Source organism: Dama dama, chromosome 22 (assembly GCF_033118175.1).
Source record: "Dama dama isolate Ldn47 chromosome 22, ASM3311817v1, whole genome shotgun sequence".
Classification (NCBI taxonomy): Eukaryota; Metazoa; Chordata; class Mammalia; order Artiodactyla; family Cervidae; genus Dama; species Dama dama.
The window spans coordinates 44,651,391-44,673,201 of record NC_083702.1 but is presented as its reverse complement, the minus strand read 5'-3'; the positions used below and the strand labels follow the sequence as shown (position 1 = coordinate 44,673,201).

The window sequence follows — 21,811 nt, the reverse complement described above, 5'->3', positions numbered from 1 at the left end:
TACAGACAATCAATATCGGAGATGATGTGGAGAAAAGGCAAGCCTCCTACACTGTTGCTGGGAATGTAAATTGGTGTGGCCATTATGGAAAACAGTAAAGAAGTTCCTTAAAAAATAAAAATAGAGCTATCATGTGATCCAGGGCACTTCAGGGCATATATTTGGAAAAGAAAAAGTTCCAATTTGAAAAGATACATGCACCCCATGTTCATAGCAGTACTATTTACAATAGCCAAAACATGGAAGTAACTTAAATGTCTGTCAACAGATGAAGGGATAAAGACAATGTGGTACATACAAACAATGGAATATTACTCAGCCATAAAAAGCATGAAATAATGCCTTTTGTAGTAACATGTATGGATCTAGAGGTGATCATACTAAGTGAAGTAAGTCAGGGAGAAAAGACAGACATATAATATCACTTATACGGAGAATCTAAGAAATAGTCTTGGTGGTTCCCTGGTGGTTAGAATTTGGTGGTTTTGCTGCTATGGCCACGGTTATCCCACATCAGGGATCTGAGATCCCACAAACTGCCTGGCATGGCCAAAAAAAGAGAGTACAAATGAACTTATGAACAAACCAAAACAGACTCATAGTCATAGAAAACATAACTTGTTGTTACAAAAGAGAGAGAGGGGTAAACTAGGAGTATGGGATTAACAGATGCACACTACCATACATAAAACAGATTAAAAAAACAAGGACTTTACGTATAGCACAGGGAATAATATTCAGTATCTTATAATAATCTGTAATGAAAAAATTTAAAAGAATAGAGATATATACATGGATTATGTATAACTGAATCACTTCGATGTACACCTGAACTAACAAAATATTGTAAATCAACTCTACTTCAATTAAAGAAACAAGCAGACAAAAGAAGTCACAGCCTAATTGAGATAAAATGCTGGAATCAAAGGTGAGTTGTTGGAGAAGTAGGGTTAGAGACCACCGCCAGGAGGAGACTCTTCTTGATGGGGCATCAAACCCTGGGAAGGGCAATAGAGCAGCCCCTGTTGCTTCTTCTGGATCCGAACAATCCTACCTCTCTATCTCCCATTTTCAACCCTTTTGTATTTCTGGTCTCTTGTTGCTAGTTCCCCTGCTTCTCCTTTTATTCTGCCCCCAGTGACTTCTTTAGTTCAAAGTAAGTGGTTTATGATGGGAAGGGAGTTGGGGGAGAATGGATACATGTATGTGTATGGCTATGTCTCTTCACTGTTCACCTTAAACTATCACACCACTGTTATTCGACTGTTCCTCAAAACAAAACAAAAAGTTCATAGTATGAAAAAAATAAGAGGTTTCTCCCTTGGCCCCCACCAATTCTCTAGTCCCCCTTCCTCCCTTAATCCAGGCTCCTTCTCTCTCCCCATCTATCACCTACATTCACCACTTCCCTCCAGTGCTCAGCTGCAGAAATGCCAGTTTCCTAACCCTCAGCTCCAACAATTTTGTCTCACTCTCCTTTTTTCCCTAACAAGGTGCCTCCGCACCTTGACCCTGAATGTGTCCCTGGACCCTCAGTGCTCTGGGGGTGGTGGAGTTGGGTCCTCTTGCAGATGCTTATAGATCTGGGTGAGCTCCTCCAACTTCCTCTCCAGCTCCCTGACCCGCTGCCGCAGGTTTTCAGCTGATGCTGTCTTTGCACCATCATGCAGGTGCATTGACTCCTTCACCAGGAAGCTCACATCCATCAGGAGGAAGACACCTGCAGTGGCCCCACCCACGATTCGGGCTCCTTTGGTAACTGCCGAAGCCGTGCCTTTCAAAGCTGCCTCTACCTGCTGGATGGCTGGGGCTGAGATTCTCCCAGGGCTCACGAGGATGTTTGCATTGGCTGCAGAGTCAGGGTTGGCTTCACCTGTCTCCATGGCATGGATATTTCTTTCAAGGTGTTTCTCGGCTTTTGCCAATTTCTCTGTTGTGACAACAATGTGGGGGTTGCTCTTGAGTACCTCTAGGAGCACCTTCCATTTCTTGACAGCAATTGACATCAATTGACTGGCTTTGTTTTCTGCTGATGACCTACTTACATGTTCCACGATGCTGGTGGACACAGCCGTCACAGCACTTGCTGCTCCCAGCCCTATCCCAGTGGCTAAGAGCGCCACACTGGCCCCGGCTGTCACGGGTGCCAGAGCCAGGCCAAGGATGGTCAGGGCGCCAGATAAAGCGCCGGTGCTGTGGGTCACCACGTTGGAGATGGTACAGTCCCTGTGGACTTTGTCTACATTGTCTGCAAGCTCCTGGAGCTTGCTTATGAGCTCCACCAGCTGCTGCGTCACCCGAGGAAACTTCTTCAGAAACCTCTTCCTATCCAGCTGCTCTTTTGGGAGCGTTTCTTGGTCCTTCCCAGCCAAGTCTCTTTTCAATTCATTCAGATATCCATGTAGTGCATTCATGTCTTTCCTGTAACCGTGAAGGTCAAAGGGTTAGAAAGGCAGTTTGCTTGTCTGTAAAATAGGTTCAAAAATGTCTATTCTGCATACATACAGAGATAGTACTATAAATCGATTAGAAGAGAAATTTACAAAAGTAAAATTTCCTCTTTCAACATTAAACACAGGTTTTATACCTTGTAGATGCTCCATAAACTTCTTCAATCCTCTAACAGATAAACAAAAGTCACCTTAGGATACTTGTAACTTAAGAGAGATATTGGATGGAATTCCCCGGTGGTCCAGAGGTTATGACTCTGCACTCTCACTGCCTCGGGCATGACTCAGTCCCTGGTCAGGGAACAAGGACCCCACAAGCCATGTGGCTCAGCCAAAGGAAAAAAAACAGAACGCATTTTGTAGAGATGTCTCAGAGACAGGGCAACACCAGCACTTCGAAAGAGTTGGTGAGAGGGAATTCCACAGAGAAATGAAGAGAAGTGGTGTTAGAGCAGGAAACTTGCATTCAAGGGCCTCAGTGTGTGGTGAGGAGTCAACCTGATCTTTGCTCTTGGCTACAGGAAAGTGGTCCCTAAGCCCCTAGAATATTCTGGCTGGTACCAGTGTCCTTGTCTGCCTGGGCCTTTTGGCCACTGTTCATTCTGACAAGGAGACATGTGATGGGGCCTCTGGAGGAGGTGGACTCTAGGACATTCGTCTGAACTCTGGGAGGGGCTGGAGACCACAAGTCAGGGTAATTTGTCTTTAAACGGGCGAGTGTCCCTGGCAGGCAGTGTTCCCTGTGCCCTGCCACTCACCAAGCTCCAGAATAGTAACGCATCCTGAGGACAATAGAAGCTCTGGGTGTGAAATCCGCCCAGACTCTGCCCTGTGGCTGATGGAAACCCACAGGCTTCCTGTAATACACTGGGATCATGATGGCTCTCAGTGAGTCCTGTCTGTTCTATAGGGAATTCTCAAACCTGAGGGGGGTTTTGAGGATCCCCTAAATACGCCATTGGTTCAAATGAAAGCATAGTCCTGGGCACTGTGCCCTCACCCTTTGCAGATTGGCTGTCTCTATGACTTAGAATTTGTAGAAGAAAAAAAAAAAGCCCAAAGTCAGAACTAGGAGGCACCTTAACCGTCTTTAAGTCTGCCATCTGCTGTCTTCTAAGGCCTGTGTCCTTGGCCTTCCCAGCAGAAGGTCCCTGAGTCCATCCATTGCCCCAGCTGCCTGGAGATCAGGAGATGTGTTGCTGGTTCCTCTTGGACTCTCCAGCCCACCTCACTGACTCCTGACCCAGCACTCAGCACCCCTGACCTCTCAGGTGTCACATGTTAATTTGTGACAATTCATGAGCCAGCACCCCAAGGTCATGTGCAACTTTATGGAACTTCTAAAGATTCAAGAGGCGGAAACATCTATCTGAACAGCTGAGCCTGAAGAGACTGGCACTTGCACAGCTGGTGGAGGAAGTGTTTCCTCTTGGGTGGGGATGCACAAGGCTCCTCAGAATCCCTCAGATGACACACAATCACAGCCACTCACTGTGACCCTGGAGGGCTCACTGAGCCACATGACCTGCCCACTGACAGGGGAAGTCCACGTAGATTAGAAGAGGGTCCCAGATGGAGGGAGAGCCCAGGTCCCAGGCAGGGTGTGAAGTCACGGTCACCCAGGGCCCTCTAGCCCAGCATGAGGGGATCCTGTCAGGGAGGGAAGAAATGTCCCCGCTCCCACTCCCGGAACCTCTGTTAGAGTCACATTCCCTTCAGTTCTGTGTCCTCGGGGCCCACTCTCCTCACTCTAGTCCTGGTCCTGCTTCGCAAGGCTGCCTACTAGTCCTCCAACCTGGACCTTCTGCTCCACCCTGACCCCTGGGTCTGACCCTGGTCCGGGCCTTCCTGGACCTTTGGATGAGATGACTGCACTTGGTTCCCCACCTCTGACCCTGCAGTTCACTCTGAGGCCATCACCATAGCCCATCAGATTGAATTACTATTCCCACTGGACACGTGCAAATCTGAAACTCTAACACATAAGCCCAGAACCCAGGAGGTGGGCACGGCTAGATCCAGGATCCCATCAGCTCCACCCAGTTCCTCTCCAGCCTCTCTGCTTTGTGGGCCAGCAGGATCCTGCAGGGTTGGTACAGTTCCTAAGATGGGGACTAGAAAGGCTTTATCTAGGGAGAAGCCCGAGTAATACACATGATGGCGTCAGGATTTTCTGACTTGCCCCAAAGGAAATTCTGCTTGGTTCTCATCACCAGAAAGAAAACTCTTCCCAACAAGCTTTTTAAATGTTAATACTGATTGAATACCTACTCTGTATCAGTCAACATGGGAAGACGGTTGCATGCAAGAGCTCAGTATCCTCACAATAAAACTGAACAGATGATGAAGCAAAGGCAGAGAATAGCTCAGTAACTAGTCTAAGGTCACATAACCTGCCCCTTCCTTACAGGTTTCATCTTCTCTCAACCTGAGGTTGTTCAATGCCAGCAAATGACAAGGAGGAAACATTCCTCATGAGATACTGAGAAGGAACATCCTCGACCCCCACCACAGGGTCCTGCTTGGAGGAGGTGTGCCTGCTAGGAGAAACCTAGTCTGGTGCCGCGGGGTGTGGGTGACCCTCCTGACACACCGATCCACCTGTGGAGGTTACCTGGACAAACCAGCCTTCGCCTCAATTTTCCTCAGGAATTCAGTCAGCAGGAGAAGCAGTTCCTCCCTGCTCAGTATGTCCCAGAGACACTCAGCGACATCCTCAAAGAAGATCTCAATATCTAGATGAAAGGAAAGGGAATAAGGTTAGAAGAATTTCTGAAGAGAAAAAGGGAAAGTGTTAGTCACTCAGTCCTATTTGACTGTTTGTGACCCTGTGGACCAAAGCTCGCCAGGCTCCTCTGTCCATGGGGTTTTCCAGGCAAGAATACTAGAGTGAGTAGCCATTCCCTCCTCCAGGGGATCTTCCCAACCTAAGGATAAAATCCAGATCTCCCACATTGCTGGCAGATTCTTTATTTCACTGGGAAAGCGCAGAAGATTTTGTGGTGGATCATAAATGGTGTTGGGTAGCTTTTTTTTTTTTTTTTTTTTTTTTTTAACCTTGTGTAACCTGGGGGAGGGCTCACAGATTTTGACAATCCACTCTAGAACAGGTATCTAGATCACCATGGTGACAGAAGTTGAAGAGAGCTATTTGACTTTTGGAATTTGGTGGACCCGTAGTGCTGAAGCTCCAGTTGGATGTTGCTGTAGCAATTCTGGGAGACCACCAGGTTCTAACAAAGTCCAAGCATGTGGTGTAAACCCAGTGGACGTATATATTCTCTCTGGCACTCACAGTATAAAACCACTCCACCTTATACTCCTAGCTGAGATGTGGCTGGGATGGTAGAAGCTGCTGGAGAGAATGTATCTTTTTTCAAGAAAGGTGACATTCACTACCAGGACCATCTCTGGGGGCTACGCCGAGTATGCTCTGGGAGCCCATCACACTGTTAACACGCTTCCCCAAAAAACTGGACTTCAAACAAGGAGCTGCCATCAGCATCTCATGTTTTACTGCTTATCGAGTCTGCTCCACAGTGCCCATGTGAAAGCTGGAGAAAGTGTCCTGGGGCTAGTGGAGGAGCTGGAAGAGCAGCAGGCCAAATGGTTAGAGCTTATGGCTTAAAGATTCTGGGCACAGCTACTACTGAGGAAGGACAAAAGACTGTTTGGCAAAATGGAGCTCACGAAGTGTTTAATCACAAAGAAGCTAATTATATTGATAAAACTAAGAAATCTGTTGGTGAAAAAAGAGTTGATGTGATTATTGAAATGTTTGCTAATGTCAAACTTAGTGAAGATTTAAATTTTTTGTCACATAGAGGATGAGTAATAGTTGTTGGCCGCAGAGGTGCTATTGAAATAAACCCACAGGATCCATGACAAAGGAATCTAGCATAAAAGGAGTAGCTCTCCCTTCATCCTCCAAGGACGAATTTCAGCAGTTTGCAGCAGCCCTCCAAGCTGGGATGAATTGGTTAGTTGAGACCAGTAATAGGTCCCCGGTATTCACTGGAGAAGGCGGCCCAGGCTCATGAAGATATCATTCACAGCAGTGGGGCTACAGGAAAAATGATTCTTCTCTTAAAATCATTAATCCTGCCATTGATTTCCTGTGTAATTAAAAGGTTTCTTACCTTAGTTTTATGTAGACTGCATTTGCTCTGCTTAGCCATCATTTGATTCAGCGGGTTTCTTCTATTTAAAACATATTTATCTTAGGATTCATAGGCATTGGAGTACACTTTATTTTGTAGCTGGGAATATTCTTTACACTTTCTACCTCTCATCAAGGAATAGTGGGAAATAGGATGTTAGTGGTCACTTGGCATTGGAGGACATTACAGAAATTCCTAACCAATGCTTATCATTAATTCCATACCTTTGACTAAAACATGCTAATTCAAAAGAAGACTGCTTGATTCCCAAGCCTAGTTCTCTTTACAAAGGTTCTTTAGTCTCTGATTAACCCAGAGCTATACTGGACTCTGACGATTCTCTGAACTAAATGAGACCCCTTTTCTAAACTAATCTCATCTAGATCTACCGGTCTCTCAGAAGGGCAAGATAAACCATGTCCAGAGAAATCTGTTAGTTTTCCCAATATTCCCCAATATTTTATGCTATTCACTAGGTTAATCACTGACTACCAATGATCCATGTACTGTCTGAGGACATCAGCCTTATCTCTGGTATGATATGATACTAGGTGCATAGTTGGGCTTCCCAGGAGGCACTAGTGGTACAGAATCTGCCTGCCAGTGCAGGAGATGTAGGAGATGTGGGTTTGATCCCTGGGTCAGGAAGATCCCCTGGAGAAGGGCATGGCAACCCACTCCAGTATTCATGCCTGGAGAATCCCATGGACAGAGGAGCTTGGCGGGCTACATACAGTACATAGGGTTGCAAAGAGTCGTACATGATGAAGTGACTTAGCACATCAGGCGCATAGTTCCCAAATATATATGTATTAATTGATTCAACTTGTTTCTGGCCACATGAAGGCTTTTAAGTCACAAATGGTGGTTCAAGCTCCTCCAAGTACCACAGCCTTCTCCAACTATTACTTGGGGCCTCCTGGATCAAAGATCCTCAATATGAGGGTAAGCAGAACATGCTGCCTCAACAATTTAGGCTCTGTGTACTTGGCCAGCTCGAAGCAGTCTGAACAGAATTGCCCAGCCTTTTCCCTAGTAGCCATATTCTCCTAAATGAAAAGTGGGGAAATAAAGGACAACAGTCAGGGAGGAAGGACAGGGCTCCCCAAGTGGCAGGAGGAAATAAACTGCTAGTGGCAGCTGTTATTTCCCCCTTATCTACATGAGATTAAAAGGTTCCTTGTAATCCTGTGTTGCCATGATGACACCTGGGGCCCCCTGAACTTAACTTTTTCTCAAACCTTGAGCTAACCAACATGTATTTCTCATGGAAATGTTTTTCTTAACCTGGGTTAATGAAACTATTCATTTGCTTGGAAATCTGCCTTTCTTCAAGATTCATGTCAATTGTTCTATGGCCAGAGGTGAGTCCCCTTGTGCCATTCTATCTCAAAATGCATGTTGTGGGAGGGGAGCCTGGTGCAACACTCTCTGTCTGAGTCATTTCTTTTATCTGATTAGCAGATTGCTATCAGGTATACAACACCTTGCTAAAAACTAGCAAGGGGGCACTCTTTCTGTCCCCTTCAGAAGTCTATCTTAGAAGCTTTCTCTACCCCATTTACACTTTAATAAAACTCTACTATGAAAAAGCTCTGAATGATCCAGCCTTGTCTCTGGCTCCAGATTGAAGTCTTCTCCTCAGAGGCCAAGGATACTGGATTCGCTCACAGCTCACGGAAGTAACCATTCTGAATTGTATCTATGTGTGACGGGGATCATATATTTTTCTTTAAATTAATAAACAAAGTTTATGCCTTAAGAATGATCTGCTTTTGTTATCATAATATGATAACTACAACAAATTCTAGAGCAAAATTTTTTTTAATGCTATTTAGTATAAATTGTTAAAATTCATCTTCCTGAGGAGTGATCACCTGGGCACTGTTGGTAGAGTCACCTGGGTCATGGATGGACCTGCTTTTCCCGCCCTCACCCTCCAATTCACATGTTGAAGCTTTAACCACCAGTGAATGTATTTGAAGGTTGGCCTTTAAAGAGACAATTGAGGTAAAATGTAGTCATAGGTGTGAGGCCCTAATCCAATAAGATTGTTGCCTTTATTAGACAAGAAGACACCAGATTCTCCCTCTTCCTGCCCCCTCCTCCAGAGGAAAGGCCATGTGAGGACACAGTTAGAGGGTAGTTAGGAATTGCAAGCCAGGTGGAGAGGACTCACCAGAAACCACCACTACCTTGATGATGCTGGACTTCCAAACCTCAGATTTAGATGTCTTCAGGAATCTACAGTTGTAATTTTTAGAAAGAGAACGAGGGCTTTCTAGGTGGTACAGTGGTAAAGAATTGGCCTGCCAATGCAGGAGACACAGGAGTCGTGGGTTCGATCACTGGGTTGGGAAGATCCCCTGGAATAGGAGATGGCAACCCACTCCCAGTATTCTTGCCTGGAAAATCCCAAGAACAGAGGAGCCTGCCGGGCTACAGCCCATGAGGTCACACAGAATGGAACACGACTGAACAGACGAGCACATCCACATACACAAACAGAGAGAACACAGGGCCTGTGTGTTTGTGAGTTACTTCTAGCAGAGACTGGCAGCACCCTGCAAATGAATGCTTTCGTGTTTTGGCAGTGAAACAAAAGAATATTCACATTAAATGGGATAAAGAATGTAATGAAAATAATTAACGTTGGATCAGTACAGGGCAAGATCACTGCTCAAATGAGTTACCAAAATCCCTGTGTGATTTCAGGGATCTAGAGTTTATGGAACTGAAGGTAAGATGTAGGCAACTAGGAGATATGTGTATATATATATATATATATGGGCTGGGACACGATGTAAGATGTGTTTCCTGGTACATGAACACACAGAGGCATTATTCTTTTTTCACAGAAGAAGAAGTGAGACTCAGACAGAAGAGACAACCCAAGGCCAGTGAGCAGAAAGCTCAGAGGTGGAACCCAAGGTCAAGTGTCAGACACTTCTTGGACATGAATGAATCCTCCTTATTTTAAACTCCTGTGATTTCTTCATTCTGCGACATAGGGATTTTCCCAGCTAAATTTTGGTGGTGAGTACGCTGCAGCTGGAGGAGACCATGGAAACCCACTCCAATATCCTTCCCTGGAGAATCCCATGGACAGAGGGGCCTGGTGGGCTGCAGTCCTGGGGGTCGCAAAGCGTCGAGAACAACTGCGCAGCTAAGCAGAGGCTGCAGCAGCACACCGCAGCACACACAGAAGGAGAAGTCCAGTGCTGTTCGCGTGAACTTATAGAACATTGTAAACCAATGTGACCTCATTCTAAAAAGGGTTTAGGACCACCCACCATTGAGTGAGACTGCTATGTGAGAGGATCCTAATCAGAGACACTCAGGATGGGCAGGGGAGGGGATCAGCCAGGTGGAGGAGGGGTGGAGCCAGATGTGATCCTGTGAACAACCCGGTCACCCTTCCCCTCCAGGTGGGAGGTGGCAAAGGTAGACTGGGGTTCAGTTCACTGTCCGCGGACTCTTGCAGAGCGGCTGGGTGGGTGGCAGGGTGAGAGCTGAAGGAATGGTGTCTGTGGTGATGCCCCAGGGTCTGGGAGCAGGAGGAGGCTGGGCCAGGGAGAGGGCAGGAGGAGCTCCAGGGACCCTGGGGGACCTCCTCTCGTTGCCCCATTTGGCCCTGGGGACTCTCTCTGCTGTCCCACACCGCCCCCCCCCCCCCCCCATGGGCTGTCCTGGCCTCACTTCTGAGTCACTTGCTAGAGGGCAGTGGGGGAGGAAGTGAGTACCTAGCAAGTGGCTTCCCAAGGAGAGGGCTGGGGAAGAGGCTCTGTGGACACACCCCTGTTGGGGGAACTCCACATGGCCCCTCTAGGGGGCTCCAGGATGCTTATCTCTCCTCTTCTTGGTTCTTGATTCCTCTGTAGGTTAACTCTGCCTGGAGGAACCACCCTCAATTCTGGGTCACATGTAGGAACTGGCCAGAAAAGAGGCAGCTGCCTACATAAGCAGTCTCCGAGGTTTTCTGAGCTCATGATAGCAGCAGCGGGGTCTCAGAGATTTCCCTTCAGCTCCTTGTTTCCGTCAGGCTGGAAGGAGGTGTGACCTCACCCTTGGAAAAGAGAAAACAGATTGTGGGCTCAATCACAAGTGAGCAGTGGCTTCAAGGAGCAGTGAGGGTGAGGTCCCTGGTGGGTTTGCCTGAGACGGCCACTAGTGCCACCGGGGACTTAACCCAGCATGGTTCTCTGTCTCCTGGGCTCTGTAGGTCACTAGTTAAGGAAAGTTACTCATCTTCATCCAACTTCCTCCGAGTCACAGTCCTGTTATCCTGTTGGGGTACAAGGAGAAAACAGTCCTCTTCACAGTCCTCTGTGAAGTTATAGGAGTAATAAATCCAGAGACAGAAGAATAGATAGGAAGGAATACTCTGGAAACTACATGAGGTTGGAGCAACTCTGTTACTAACTGGTAATAGGTGATGTTGATCCAGTGTCTATGACGTGCAGGCTCCTGAAACTAATCTAACTTTAGGTCAGCCCAGTTTTTCACACTGGTGCCAGAGCCTGGATTTGAACCCAAGTCTTTCTGATCCACATCCCAGGTTTGTGATGATTATGCTCTACTCCATTTAATATATGAAAATAATTACTTGTGGATATATGTTTATTGGTAAATGACTCTTCTCATTCTAAACGATGTCTTGCTCCCCAGGCCCGAGTCAGCCTTGACAAAGTTCCTGGTGGTGCAATCCGACAGCCCAGGTCTTCCTTGCTTCTGCAAGAGCCTTTATCTCCCAAGGGCCTGGAGTCCCACCAGCCCCACCCCACTTCCTGTATCCCTGCCCTGCATGGCTGAGGACCCTGAATGGTGCCCTGTCCTCCCCTGACTATTGCACTTTAGGTTGTCTCTAATACTTTGTGTAAATAATAAGGAACATTCTCTTTGTATTAAACTTCACTCACATTTGAGACTGTTCCCTTAACCTATTTCTAGAAGTACAATTACTAAATTACAAGGCATCAATACCTAAAACATTTTCATACCTAGAGCCACACTGTTATGCAAACAAACTGTCATAATTTATGTTTGCACTCATAACATATGAGGGTGTCCATCCTTTCAGACTTTCCCATTCTCAGTGGTCTTTAAAAAAAAAAAGCTTTAGGTCTTTATATATAAAAAATTTATTTTGGTTCTGCATGTGATTATCTTGCCATGGGAGAAGAGGAAGGAAAGCAGATGTTGATTACATTTAACTACTGTTTTCAGGAGGCAAAAGAGCCTTTGTCAACTCCTCCTCCTGAGACCTGACTGAAATGATAGTCAACGTACGTACTGGTATAATAACAGCCGCGGATAAGAGTGACTTGTGTTTGTGGTCATCGCTCTGCATTGGTATTGGCTCTGAAACTTTACATATGATAACTTGTATGTTATTCCATTAACATTTGATATGTGTATATTGTATCCCCATCTACAGATAAGGAAGCTGAAGTACAGAAGTTTTATGATTTGGCCAAGGTCAGACATCTTGCCCCTGGTAGACTGGATTCCTCCCCACTCACTGGGCTCAAGAACCATAGCCTCCCTCTTCTCCCTCTGCTGCTAATAAAAACAAGCATGGGGGCAACAGGAGACCAGAGTGTTCAACAAATGTTTGAAGACTCACTGGATGGAGAAGTGATAGCTGAATAAAGAGGAGTGCAGGAGAGGGAGAGAAACAGGGAGCGTGTTCACAGGAGAGAAGACTGGTCTGCTGGGCAGAGCCCCAGAGAGGGGGCAAGATGAGAGGGAGGCCAAGGGGAGAGCAGGGGACAAGCTCACCAACCCCACATCCCATCCCACATTCACAGCAGCCTTCACTCCTCACAGACTTTTAGAAGGTTACTTGAAAATGAGATGCATGAAAAAACATAGATTACGTGTTTGTTTAACTATGGAGGAAGGTAAAGGATACCCATGAGAGAGATAGACGTGGGATCCAGGAATCAGGAACATCAACCCAGTGGGAAGGGAATCCAAGGATCCCAGCTGGGTGTGCAGCAGACCTAGAGAGAAACCAGTCCAGAATGGGATAAGAAGTCCAGAGTCTGTGGGGATAGGGGGCTCGGTATCCCATGAGGCACAGTTGGAGAGAAATGGAGCAAATGTTGAAGAGAAACAGTGCAAGGGGTGAAGATGAAGACAGTGAGAAAGATCAGGAAAAACTAAAGCGCAGGAGGAGACGGGGATGACAGAGGATGAGATGGTTGGATGGCATCACCGACTCAATGGACATGAGTTTGTGTAGGCTCCGGGAGTTGGTGATGGACAGGGATTCCTTCTGTGCTCCAGTTCATGGGGGTCACAAGCAGTCTGACACGACTGAGCGACTGAACTGAACGGACCTGCTGAGAAGCATCGGCAGCTATATGGTACAAGTTAGCTCATAAAAAATGTATTAAAATATCACAAAAAATGTAAACTGTTTTGTTTTATTTTTTTTAAATATCTAAAGTAAATATATCTATGTCCAAGTCCTTTGGAGACTGTTTTAAAACTGAATCAATATGAATATATATAGTATGATATAACTCACAGATGTATAATATAGTGATTCAAAAATCTTAGTTTTCTTTCATTTATAGTCATTATAATACAATCTTTATCTTTTAAAATGAAACAGTATTTAAATATGTGAAGTAAATGTACTTGTTAATTTAAAAATCGAAATACACTTCTAGAACTTGGGAGGCAAAGCACTGAAAGGAGGAGGAGGATTAATATCTCAGTTTATAAAGCTGGGAATCAAGAAATAGTAGGTCCAGTCGAGAGCATAAGAAACAAGGATGTAAATAAAGTGCTTACAAGTACAAAGCTTCTTAACGGAGGATATACAATTAGTGGAATAATGATATAAGGAGAAGAAGGGGACAGGTACAATAGAAAGTAGAAAAATAACTGAAATCCTCATTTTTCCTAATAAGAAGTAAATAAATCCTATCAAATTTAAGTCAAGAAAAAGCAAAATGCAATACCTACTACTTATTAGCGATTGTGGTTGATGACTTCCCACTTTGCACCAGGCACCTTCCCAATTGCTTGGGATGAATTCACTTCCTTTTAGTTCTCACAATGATCCTATAAGAAAGGAAACTGAAGCTCAGAGAGGTTAAGGAATATACTCAAGCCACACAGCTAGTGCTAGAGCCAGAATCCAAATCCAGGTTCCTGTCTCCTGCGTACACATTCTCACACTATTCTACCTCCCAAAGTAGTAATATCATTTCAAGAGACTGATTAACTATCTAAAGAAGAAGCTTTTCCTTGGGAAGGAATGAGCAGAACCCTCTACAAATTGATCTGTTTTAACCATATGCACTTAGGACTGGATTGTTTTAACTGTAAGACAACAGAAGTCACTTTATACAGGCACAACCCACAAGAATGGGGTGGTTTCTAGGGCCACCCCCTTAAAGATCATGGAGGCAGTTGAATTAAATGCCAACAAGAAATGTGTGACTCCTGCTGTGACAATTGTCAGTGTAGGAGCCATGTTTGTGTTGATGAAACCTGGTTCTCTAGAAAAGTAGGCAAGAAAACAGAGCTAAACCAGAGTAACGAGAGTGAACATGCTTGGCTGAAAAGCATGAGTGGACTGTAAACAGATATTGTCCAGCAGCATCTTGCCCACCCACGTGTGCACCCATGGGCTTCCGTCCCCTCAAAGGAAGGTATACCCCTTGCCGGGGACGTGAATCCCAGAGACTGGCATCTCCACGCCTGCAGAGACAGGATAGTCTTGAAGATGGTCAGAGAAGTGGTCATAAGGGGACATTCACATATAATAATAATATTAAAAGACAATGATTGCTTTGAATACATTTCATTGAGACAGGCTGAGTGTGTGAAAGGTCATGAGTTCTTAATAAAATTCAAATGAGAGGACTTTAGAAATGTATGGCCAAAACGAGAGACACAAAGATTAGAAAGAATGCAGGTGGTTATGCAGGGGACGCAAGGCGAAAGAGATATGGGATCCCTGGGCAGGGAGGATCCCCTGGAGGAAGAAATGGTTGCCCACTCCAGGACTCTTGCTGGGAAACCCATGGACAGAGGAGCTGGGAGGGCTGCATCCATGAGGCTGCGAAGAGCTGGACACACCTGAGCTGGTGCCTTTCCTTTGTGTCTATGCTGCAAAGAAGAGTGAATGTGATGGGAATATTCTGTGTTAATTGAATTTAATAATAAGAGGAGTCTTGACATCTATGGGTATATTCCTTTCTGTTTATTTACATGAATCTTTACAAAGGATTGAGAAAGAAAGAACCCCTGACGTCCCGAGGCTGGCCTGGTGTCACAACAGGGCTATGCTCTTCTCCTGTTGGATGTAAAGGCTCTCACAGAACTCCAGCCTCACACAGGGTCACCCTGAGAGCAGGAGTGAGGAGACAGCAAACACCCATCACTGCACCCTCACCCACACCTCGCCCCCTCCCTTGGCTGAAAAGCATGACTGCTCCATCTTTACCCATTACAGCTTTATCCTCTCTCTGGTCTCCCCTCTCCACTGATGGAGTTACTGAGACCCCATGGTAGTGCTGCCCCCCATTCTCTGCAGCACCCAATCTAGAGCAACCCCATTTCCTTAGAGCTCCCCCCAAATCCCCTTACCTAAGCTCCACTCCTAGAATCTTTCCTTCTACACCCTCCTCTGCGATGCTCACAGCTCCCCCTCAGGAACAGTGACCACCAGCTTGTGTTTAGGGGGTGTACCTGGGGGCGAAGGCTGGAAGCATTGTCATGTGGATGGGAGAGAATTCACAAAGGCAGGCCCTCCTCCAAACAAATGGGAGAGGAAGGCTGGATGGCCCACTGCCTCCTTCTCTGCCCAGAAGCTGCAGGACCCCAGGAGACAGGTCAGCCTATGGAAATCTTGAAACATGAGAACAGAGTCAAGTCAGCAAGAAGAGGAGGGCTCGGGCAGAAGGGCCGGCTCCTGGAGGATGACAAACAATTGTAAATGCGTCAAACACTTGACTCATCCTTCTGTCCTTCCCTCCCATTCTTGGCCTGGTCCTGACACTTGTCTGTGGCCTCACGTGGGTGTGGATGTGGGCAGTGCTTCATCTGCTGGATTCCTATCTAGGGCATCCTCCTCTGTTAGCCTCTGAATGTTCCCTTCCTAGAAAGGCTGTTGGTGGGAGAGGGGAGGAGCCCGGAGAAGCCTGTCCCTGCCCAGCTGCATGGCCAGTCATGCATCCCTCCCCTCCTCATGGGCAGACAGATTCTCCCCAACCATGTCCCTTATGTGCCTGCAGCCATGCTCCCTGGGAAGGGAAAGGGGCGTTAAGAAAGTCCCTAGCCCAGCACCCAGACCCTCCCGACTGCCCCAGCTCCTGTCTTCCTCACACTCTCTGTCTCCACAGGGCCTGCTGCAGGACTCTGACTCCTCACTTGGCACAGGCTGCCCCTCCCCATGAAATGTGTTTCCCCACTGGCCTCACTATGTGACGGGTTACTTGTCCCTGGAGGCCCAGCTCCTAGCCTCCCTCTGCCACCTTCCGCCAGTTCCTCTCCAGCTCCTCTTGAAGGTCACACATTCCTGGTCATGGTTCTCTTATTGCTCAGTTTCCCCAGGTCTGAGAACCCTACCCACATCATCAGGGGCCCTGTCTGTTCTCTGCTGCTCCTCCTGTCCGGGGTCTCTGGGCACCATCCGCCCTCCTGGGCACAGCCTGGCCAAAATATGAGGGGTGGGACCCCTTCTGGGGACATGAAACAAGCAGCTTCTTGGTGACACAGCACAACCCCAGTTCCCCTGTGAAAGTTAGAGCGGGAGCGAGGGTAGAAGGGGGAGAAACAGAAAGAGAAAGAGGCGGAAAAGAAACTAAAGGTAGTAATCAGTCACTCATTCAAAAGGATCCAATGTAAACCAGAGAGAAAAAACTGAAGGGACTGAAGGATGCATTAAAAATAACATTGATTTGAGAAAACCTTTCTAAATCCACACATTCAACAAGATATAAAAGAAATTCTGACCTGCTGAACTCTTGGAAATTAAAATTGCCACGGATCCCATAAACCAGGTCAGAAAAAACATCCGCACCCACAGGGAAAATGGAAATCAGCTTTTAAAAACTTAGTAAGAGAATAGAACAACCAATTCCCCAGGAGGTGGCTTGCCCAGGGTCACACAGCTCTCTGTGGGCAGAGAGGAGGCCAAGACCAGGCCTTTGGACATGGGTACGAAGGAGGGGTGGGAATGTGGTTTTATTAACCCAATGCTTCTAGGGTTGTCTGTGCCAGTAAATAACATAGATCTAAGCTCATGTCTCTCCTGTTATACTGATGTCTATAGAATTTGGCTTTTTATCTTAATATTGCCACACCGGGATTGCATGTGGACCTTGTGCACTGAGCCCTTCTCACTTCTTCCAGCAGGGCCATCTTCCCCACACAGGACCACCCATCACCCACATCCTGAGCAGAGGGCTTGGCGAATAGAGGAAGACAATGCCCTTTGACTCCCTGCTTGGTGTCCTGTCTCTCTCCAGGCGTCAGTGTCCCCGAGGGCCTGGCACTGAGCCTGGCACTCAGAGGCAGGGTTTTTCAACAAACCCTGATTCCTTGTAACTGAAAAAAAATCCCCTTTCCCCCATCAGCCCCAGCCTAGCACCCTGGGGGCAGCTTCAAGGTGGACCCACCATCAGAGGGGAGGCTCTGATTCCCCTGTCCTCCTCCACCCTTCTGCTTCCTCCAGTTTCCCAAAGTACTGAGCACACCCAACACCCACCTTCCTCCTGGGCTCACCGCTCACGTCTCAGGGGTCCACGTCCTGAGCTGAGCCCACCGGGACGGGGGCCGCCCTCCCTCTGCTCTGTTCAGGGGCCCTCGGCTGGGAGGAAGCCCTCAGACACACCTGCCTACACATCCAGGCTCTGCCCCTGCTTCATCTGCTGCCTTGGCCATGACCTCACCTCTCTGAGCTTCCAGTTCCCTTCTGTCAACTAGTGACATCATCCTTTCCCAGACATTCATCCTGAGGACGGGGAGATGGGCAGGGTCCCTCTCCCTTCCTTACCCAGGCGTCTTCCTCTGGCTGAGTCTCAACAAGATCCAGAATGTCTCAGTTGTGCAGATGCAGCCACCAGTTGTGCGTCTCTGCAATGACCACACACACCATCTGTGCTCAGATATACTCTGGGAAGCAGAACTGAAAGCAAAGCCCTCACTTCTGAGTGGTTCAAGTGAAACAAACACCTGGCCCAGCGGGCCCCACCCTGAGACCATTTCCACCTCCAGCTGACCCCCTTAGAGAAAGAAGCCCAGTCCTGACATTCCTCAACCTTCTTGACACAGTCCACTCCGTCTCAGGCTCCATGAAGGAAGATCTGTCACCTCACACACCGTGAGTCCCTCGGCAAATCACTGCCCACCCATTTCCATCTTCACACCCCTCCAACCTCACACTCACCAGCCTGCCTGCCTCATTCACCTTCGTGCCTCCAGCATGTGGTCCAGTCCTAGAACAGATGAGTTGCTCAGTGCATAGTGGTCATACTCTGCTGCTGAGGACCACGTCCAGGTGGCTTCTAGGATTCGCTCACATTTCTAGGTTCTTCTGCCAGAGACACCTGCTGCATCCAACTGGGAGAAATGCTTTCTGCAAAGCCCAAATCTGGCATCACCTCCTCTGAAAAGTCCTCCGTGACCTCACCTGTCTCACCTCCCAGGCTCCTCTGTCCCTTGGACTCTCCAGGCAAGAATACTGGAAAGGGTTGTCATTTCCTTCTCCAATGCATGCATGCATGCTAAGTTGATATAGTCATGTCCGACTCTATGCGACCCCGTGGATGGCAGCCCACCAGGCTCCTCTGTCCTGGGATTCTCCATAGTTTGGTCTTAAAGCCAACGGTTATGAATCTGATATGTTTTGCAGGTAAGGGCGCTGAGAGGAGGGGACAGGTGGGCGCTTTGTTCTACCAACTCAGGGACTTGTGTTTGGTGGGAGAGTGTCAGCAGCTCACGTCCTGCAAACATTCACTTGACACCCTGTTCCCAGGGCTCAGGGCTCAGGCCAGGACAGACGCCCCAGAGCCCAAGCACAGAGGAGTCAGGGGCTCACGGGCAGCCGCCCCGCCCACTGACCTGCACAGGTCCGCCCCTACCCCACAGGAGCCGCCGGGACACCAGGGCGCCTCCGCCTCGGGCTCGGGGTCCTTGGGGACAGCCGGCTCTGGGTGTCACCCCTACAGAAGGGACACAGGGAGGAACAGAGGGTGGCAGGGGGTTTCCCTGCAGGGAAAATCTGAGCACAGTCACCTCTCCCGCCTGCTCACTTTAATCCTCAGGCAGAAACCCAGGAAGCAGGGGGGCGGGAAAGTCACGTGGCCTCCCCGGGGGACACCTGTCTGCGTGAGGGCGCCCAGGCCCCGCTTCCTCAATGCCTCCGCCACAGGACCTCTGGGGGCCCTGAGGCGCTGGTGGGCGTCCCGGGACTCACTTCCTGGCCAGGTCGCCCCTGCATTAGGTCTGGAAGCCGAATATGGCGTCCTTGATCTTCAGATCCCGCTCCTCCTCCAGGTGGGCTAGCACGGCTCCCAAAGAAGACCTGCTCTGGCCCCTGTGGTACAGGTTGCTCTTGAGCTCCAGGGCCTTGATCTACAAGAGGAGAGCTGGCCACTGACCACATGCCACCCCAGCCACCACGGAGTCCTGGAGAAAGGCCAAGGCCCTGAATCGGGCTTATGCTCTACGGACCGACTTCTCCTGGTGCAGGGAAAGTGGGATGGAGGGACGCCAGGAAGGGGGCAGGAGGGGGCCAGCACGGGCCAGTTAAGGAGTCAGACTTGCAAAGAAACACAGAACCTGGGCCCTGAAGGGATCTTACCTGCTGGCATCTCTGTCCCCATGCATTTCTAACAAAGGTGGCAGCGGACATCGGGGCTTCGGTAGCATTACCCTAGGTAATTAGGGAAAGTGTGTTTCTTTAAACAGGTAGTTTAAACTCAAGAGGGGCTTCGACATACTTAGGAACCTAAGGAGTGAAGCAGGGGAAGCCAAGAAAGTGGGGCCAGGTGCAGGATGGCACACAAGGGCCACAAGTGTCTTGGGAGCAGTGCTGTGACAGGACAAGTCTCTCATCAACAGTTGTCGTTGACCTTGACGAGGAGGCTGGGCCCAGACTAGGTGTAACCCAGCATCTGAGTATATCCAACTGTTAGATACTCTGTGCAAGCAACAAAATTTACTGAGAAGAACCAGCTTTCGTCTAAGCCAGAACTCAACAGGCTGAAGACACCCCTGTTCAGTTAGGTCCAAGCCCTGGGATCCAGTCACTGGAGGCTGTGTGCCAGGTGGTGTGAAGTCAGCTCTGCCACTTGCTGGCCATGACTTTGGCAGTAACAAAGCCAAAAATGCCTACAGGTGTGGCCCTCACCCAGGGGGCTGTGCCACACTCCCGACAATTCCCCAACCCTCACCTGCAGATATCCAGGCATGTCTGGAAAAGGCAGCCGCAGAGACTTGGGAGGTAGGAGGGGGCTCAAGGGAGAGAAGCTCATATCAAATATCTTGAAACCAGCGATGTCCAGGATCCCTGTGAACGAGGCGCCCTGCCTCTTGGTCTTGTCCAGAGCCTTGTTGATGCACAGGACCAGCCAGTGGAACACGCGCTCTTAGGTGGCCTTGGCCAAGGCCTCGGTGGCAAAGTCAGCCTTCAGGGACACCCGGGGCGGGTGGCGGTGGCGGGGGGATGGGTCAAACACAGGGAGCCTTGAAGTGCTCATTCCCTTTACCCCAACAATGTCATCTGCAGGGCCAAGCCCCAGAAAAACAGCCTCAAAGATGAGAAAGCTTCATACACAAATATGTTCACTGCAGTGTTATTGAAAATGAAGGAAGTTGCAAGAGCCTAAACTTCCAACAATATGGGCAGAGAAAACTTAGACATTTGCAAAGTGTTAATCATGCAGTTGTGTTCAAGTCTTCGTGAAGCCGTGGACTGTAGCTCTCCAGACTCCTCTGTCCGTGACGTTCTCCAGGAAAGAATACTGGAGTGGGTTGCCATTCCCTTCTCCAGCAAGTCTTCCCCGACCCAGGGATATGAACTCGGGTCTCCCGCATGCGGGCAGATCCTTTAGGGTCTGGTCACCAGGCAAAGACCTTTTTACAATAAAGGGATAAACTAAAGTATTTATAGAAGAAATGACAAGATGTTTGAGGTTTGCTTCTAAAAACATAGCTGTACTATAGGGAGATGTCCAATAATCTTACTGGGGAATTATTTTACTTCTCTAGGTTTTACCCCATTTCCTGAATCTGAACTGTTACTTGCAGTGGTTTCATATGAAACATACAGCTTCTTTAATTATCAGGTTAAAGAATGGTTGGTCATAACACATCTGCTTTCTCTCAAAAACACTGTCCCTATCTTTGGAGGGAGGGTTCTGCCCAGAGTCAGCTGTCATCAGCGGTATGAGGTCCAGGACAGCAGCTTTTGGAAAAGAACAAGTTAATATGAACTTCCAGGCATTGTTGAGAGATGGGAGCAGGATCTGAATGATGCCCAGCACCGAGGCATGAGAGACACATGAAACTGTCAGTAGAGGCTCTGCCCGGAGGTGCGCAGGTCCTGGGTGGCGGGCACACGTGTGCAGCACACCTCCCTGCCCGTCTCACCCACGTGGGACAGGACAGCAGGTGGGGACAGACAGCTGCAAGGTCTGGGCTCCCAGGGGGGTGGGTACACTGCCCTGGGCCCAGGATGAGCTGTGCTACAGAAACACCACATGCTTGCTTCACTTCCTTCAGGAACAGGACACGCTGCCTTCTCCCGACCAATCAGCTCAACATGGATCAGGGAGGAGGCTCAAGGCACCCAGAGGGCCCACCCAGGATGGCCCTTCCCAGGCAGGGTCCTCAGCCACTCTCCTGGTCTCTGGGCCCGGCTTCCTCCTATTCTCCACTGCAGTGATAGCACCTGCTCTCAGAAGGGCAGTGAGGATCTAACGAGGACCCAGGTGATGGTGCTGACACAGTGATTGCCCAGCCCAGGCTCCATAGGCATGAATTTCCCCGCAGCAAAGAGGGACAGGGAGTGGGATCCCAGTGAAAACTGGTCTCAGGGGAGCAATGTTCCTGGAGGCCGGGGTCTCTACTGCACCTCCTTGTTGCCTGCACATATATAATATACATGCAGAACACTGAGAAGGGAGTCCAACGGAGCATGAGATGCACTGGCATCGCCCTGGGGCCCTTCCC

At 48.4% G+C, this 21,811-nt stretch overlaps 1 protein-coding gene, 2 long non-coding RNA genes and 1 pseudogene across 4 annotated transcripts; 1 reads left to right on the top strand and 3 right to left on the bottom strand.

Annotated features, from left to right (window-relative positions):
- Positions 1–721: 721 nt before the first annotated feature.
- Positions 722–5,701, bottom strand: LOC133043112 (apolipoprotein L3-like). The gene is made up of 3 exons (XM_061123974.1): positions 5,689–5,701; positions 5,065–5,185; positions 722–2,421 (listed from the first exon to the last, which is right to left on the bottom strand). Exons 1-3 carry the CDS (start codon positions 5,699–5,701, stop codon positions 1,533–1,535), a joined length of 1,023 nt encoding a protein of 340 aa, XP_060979957.1. The 3' UTR covers positions 722–1,532.
- Positions 5,403–8,296, top strand: LOC133043111 (zeta-crystallin-like; annotated as a pseudogene).
- Positions 8,297–10,285: 1,989 nt separating this feature from the next.
- On the bottom strand, positions 10,286–17,701 carry LOC133043926 (uncharacterized). 2 transcript variants are annotated; one of them, XR_009689790.1, is made up of 4 exons: positions 17,631–17,701; positions 15,323–15,545; positions 13,589–13,687; positions 10,286–10,676 (listed from the first exon to the last, which is right to left on the bottom strand). It is a non-coding gene; the product is annotated as an uncharacterized LOC133043926 (long non-coding RNA). The 2 variants fall into 2 exon arrangements; XR_009689791.1 differs by having other exon boundaries at positions 15,323–15,481.
- A 336-nt stretch (positions 17,702–18,037) lies between these two features.
- On the bottom strand, positions 18,038–20,891 carry LOC133043927 (uncharacterized). Its single transcript, XR_009689792.1, has 3 exons — positions 20,032–20,891; positions 19,440–19,511; positions 18,038–18,212 (listed from the first exon to the last, which is right to left on the bottom strand). It is a non-coding gene; the product is annotated as an uncharacterized LOC133043927 (long non-coding RNA).
- Positions 20,892–21,811: the final 920 nt, after the last annotated feature.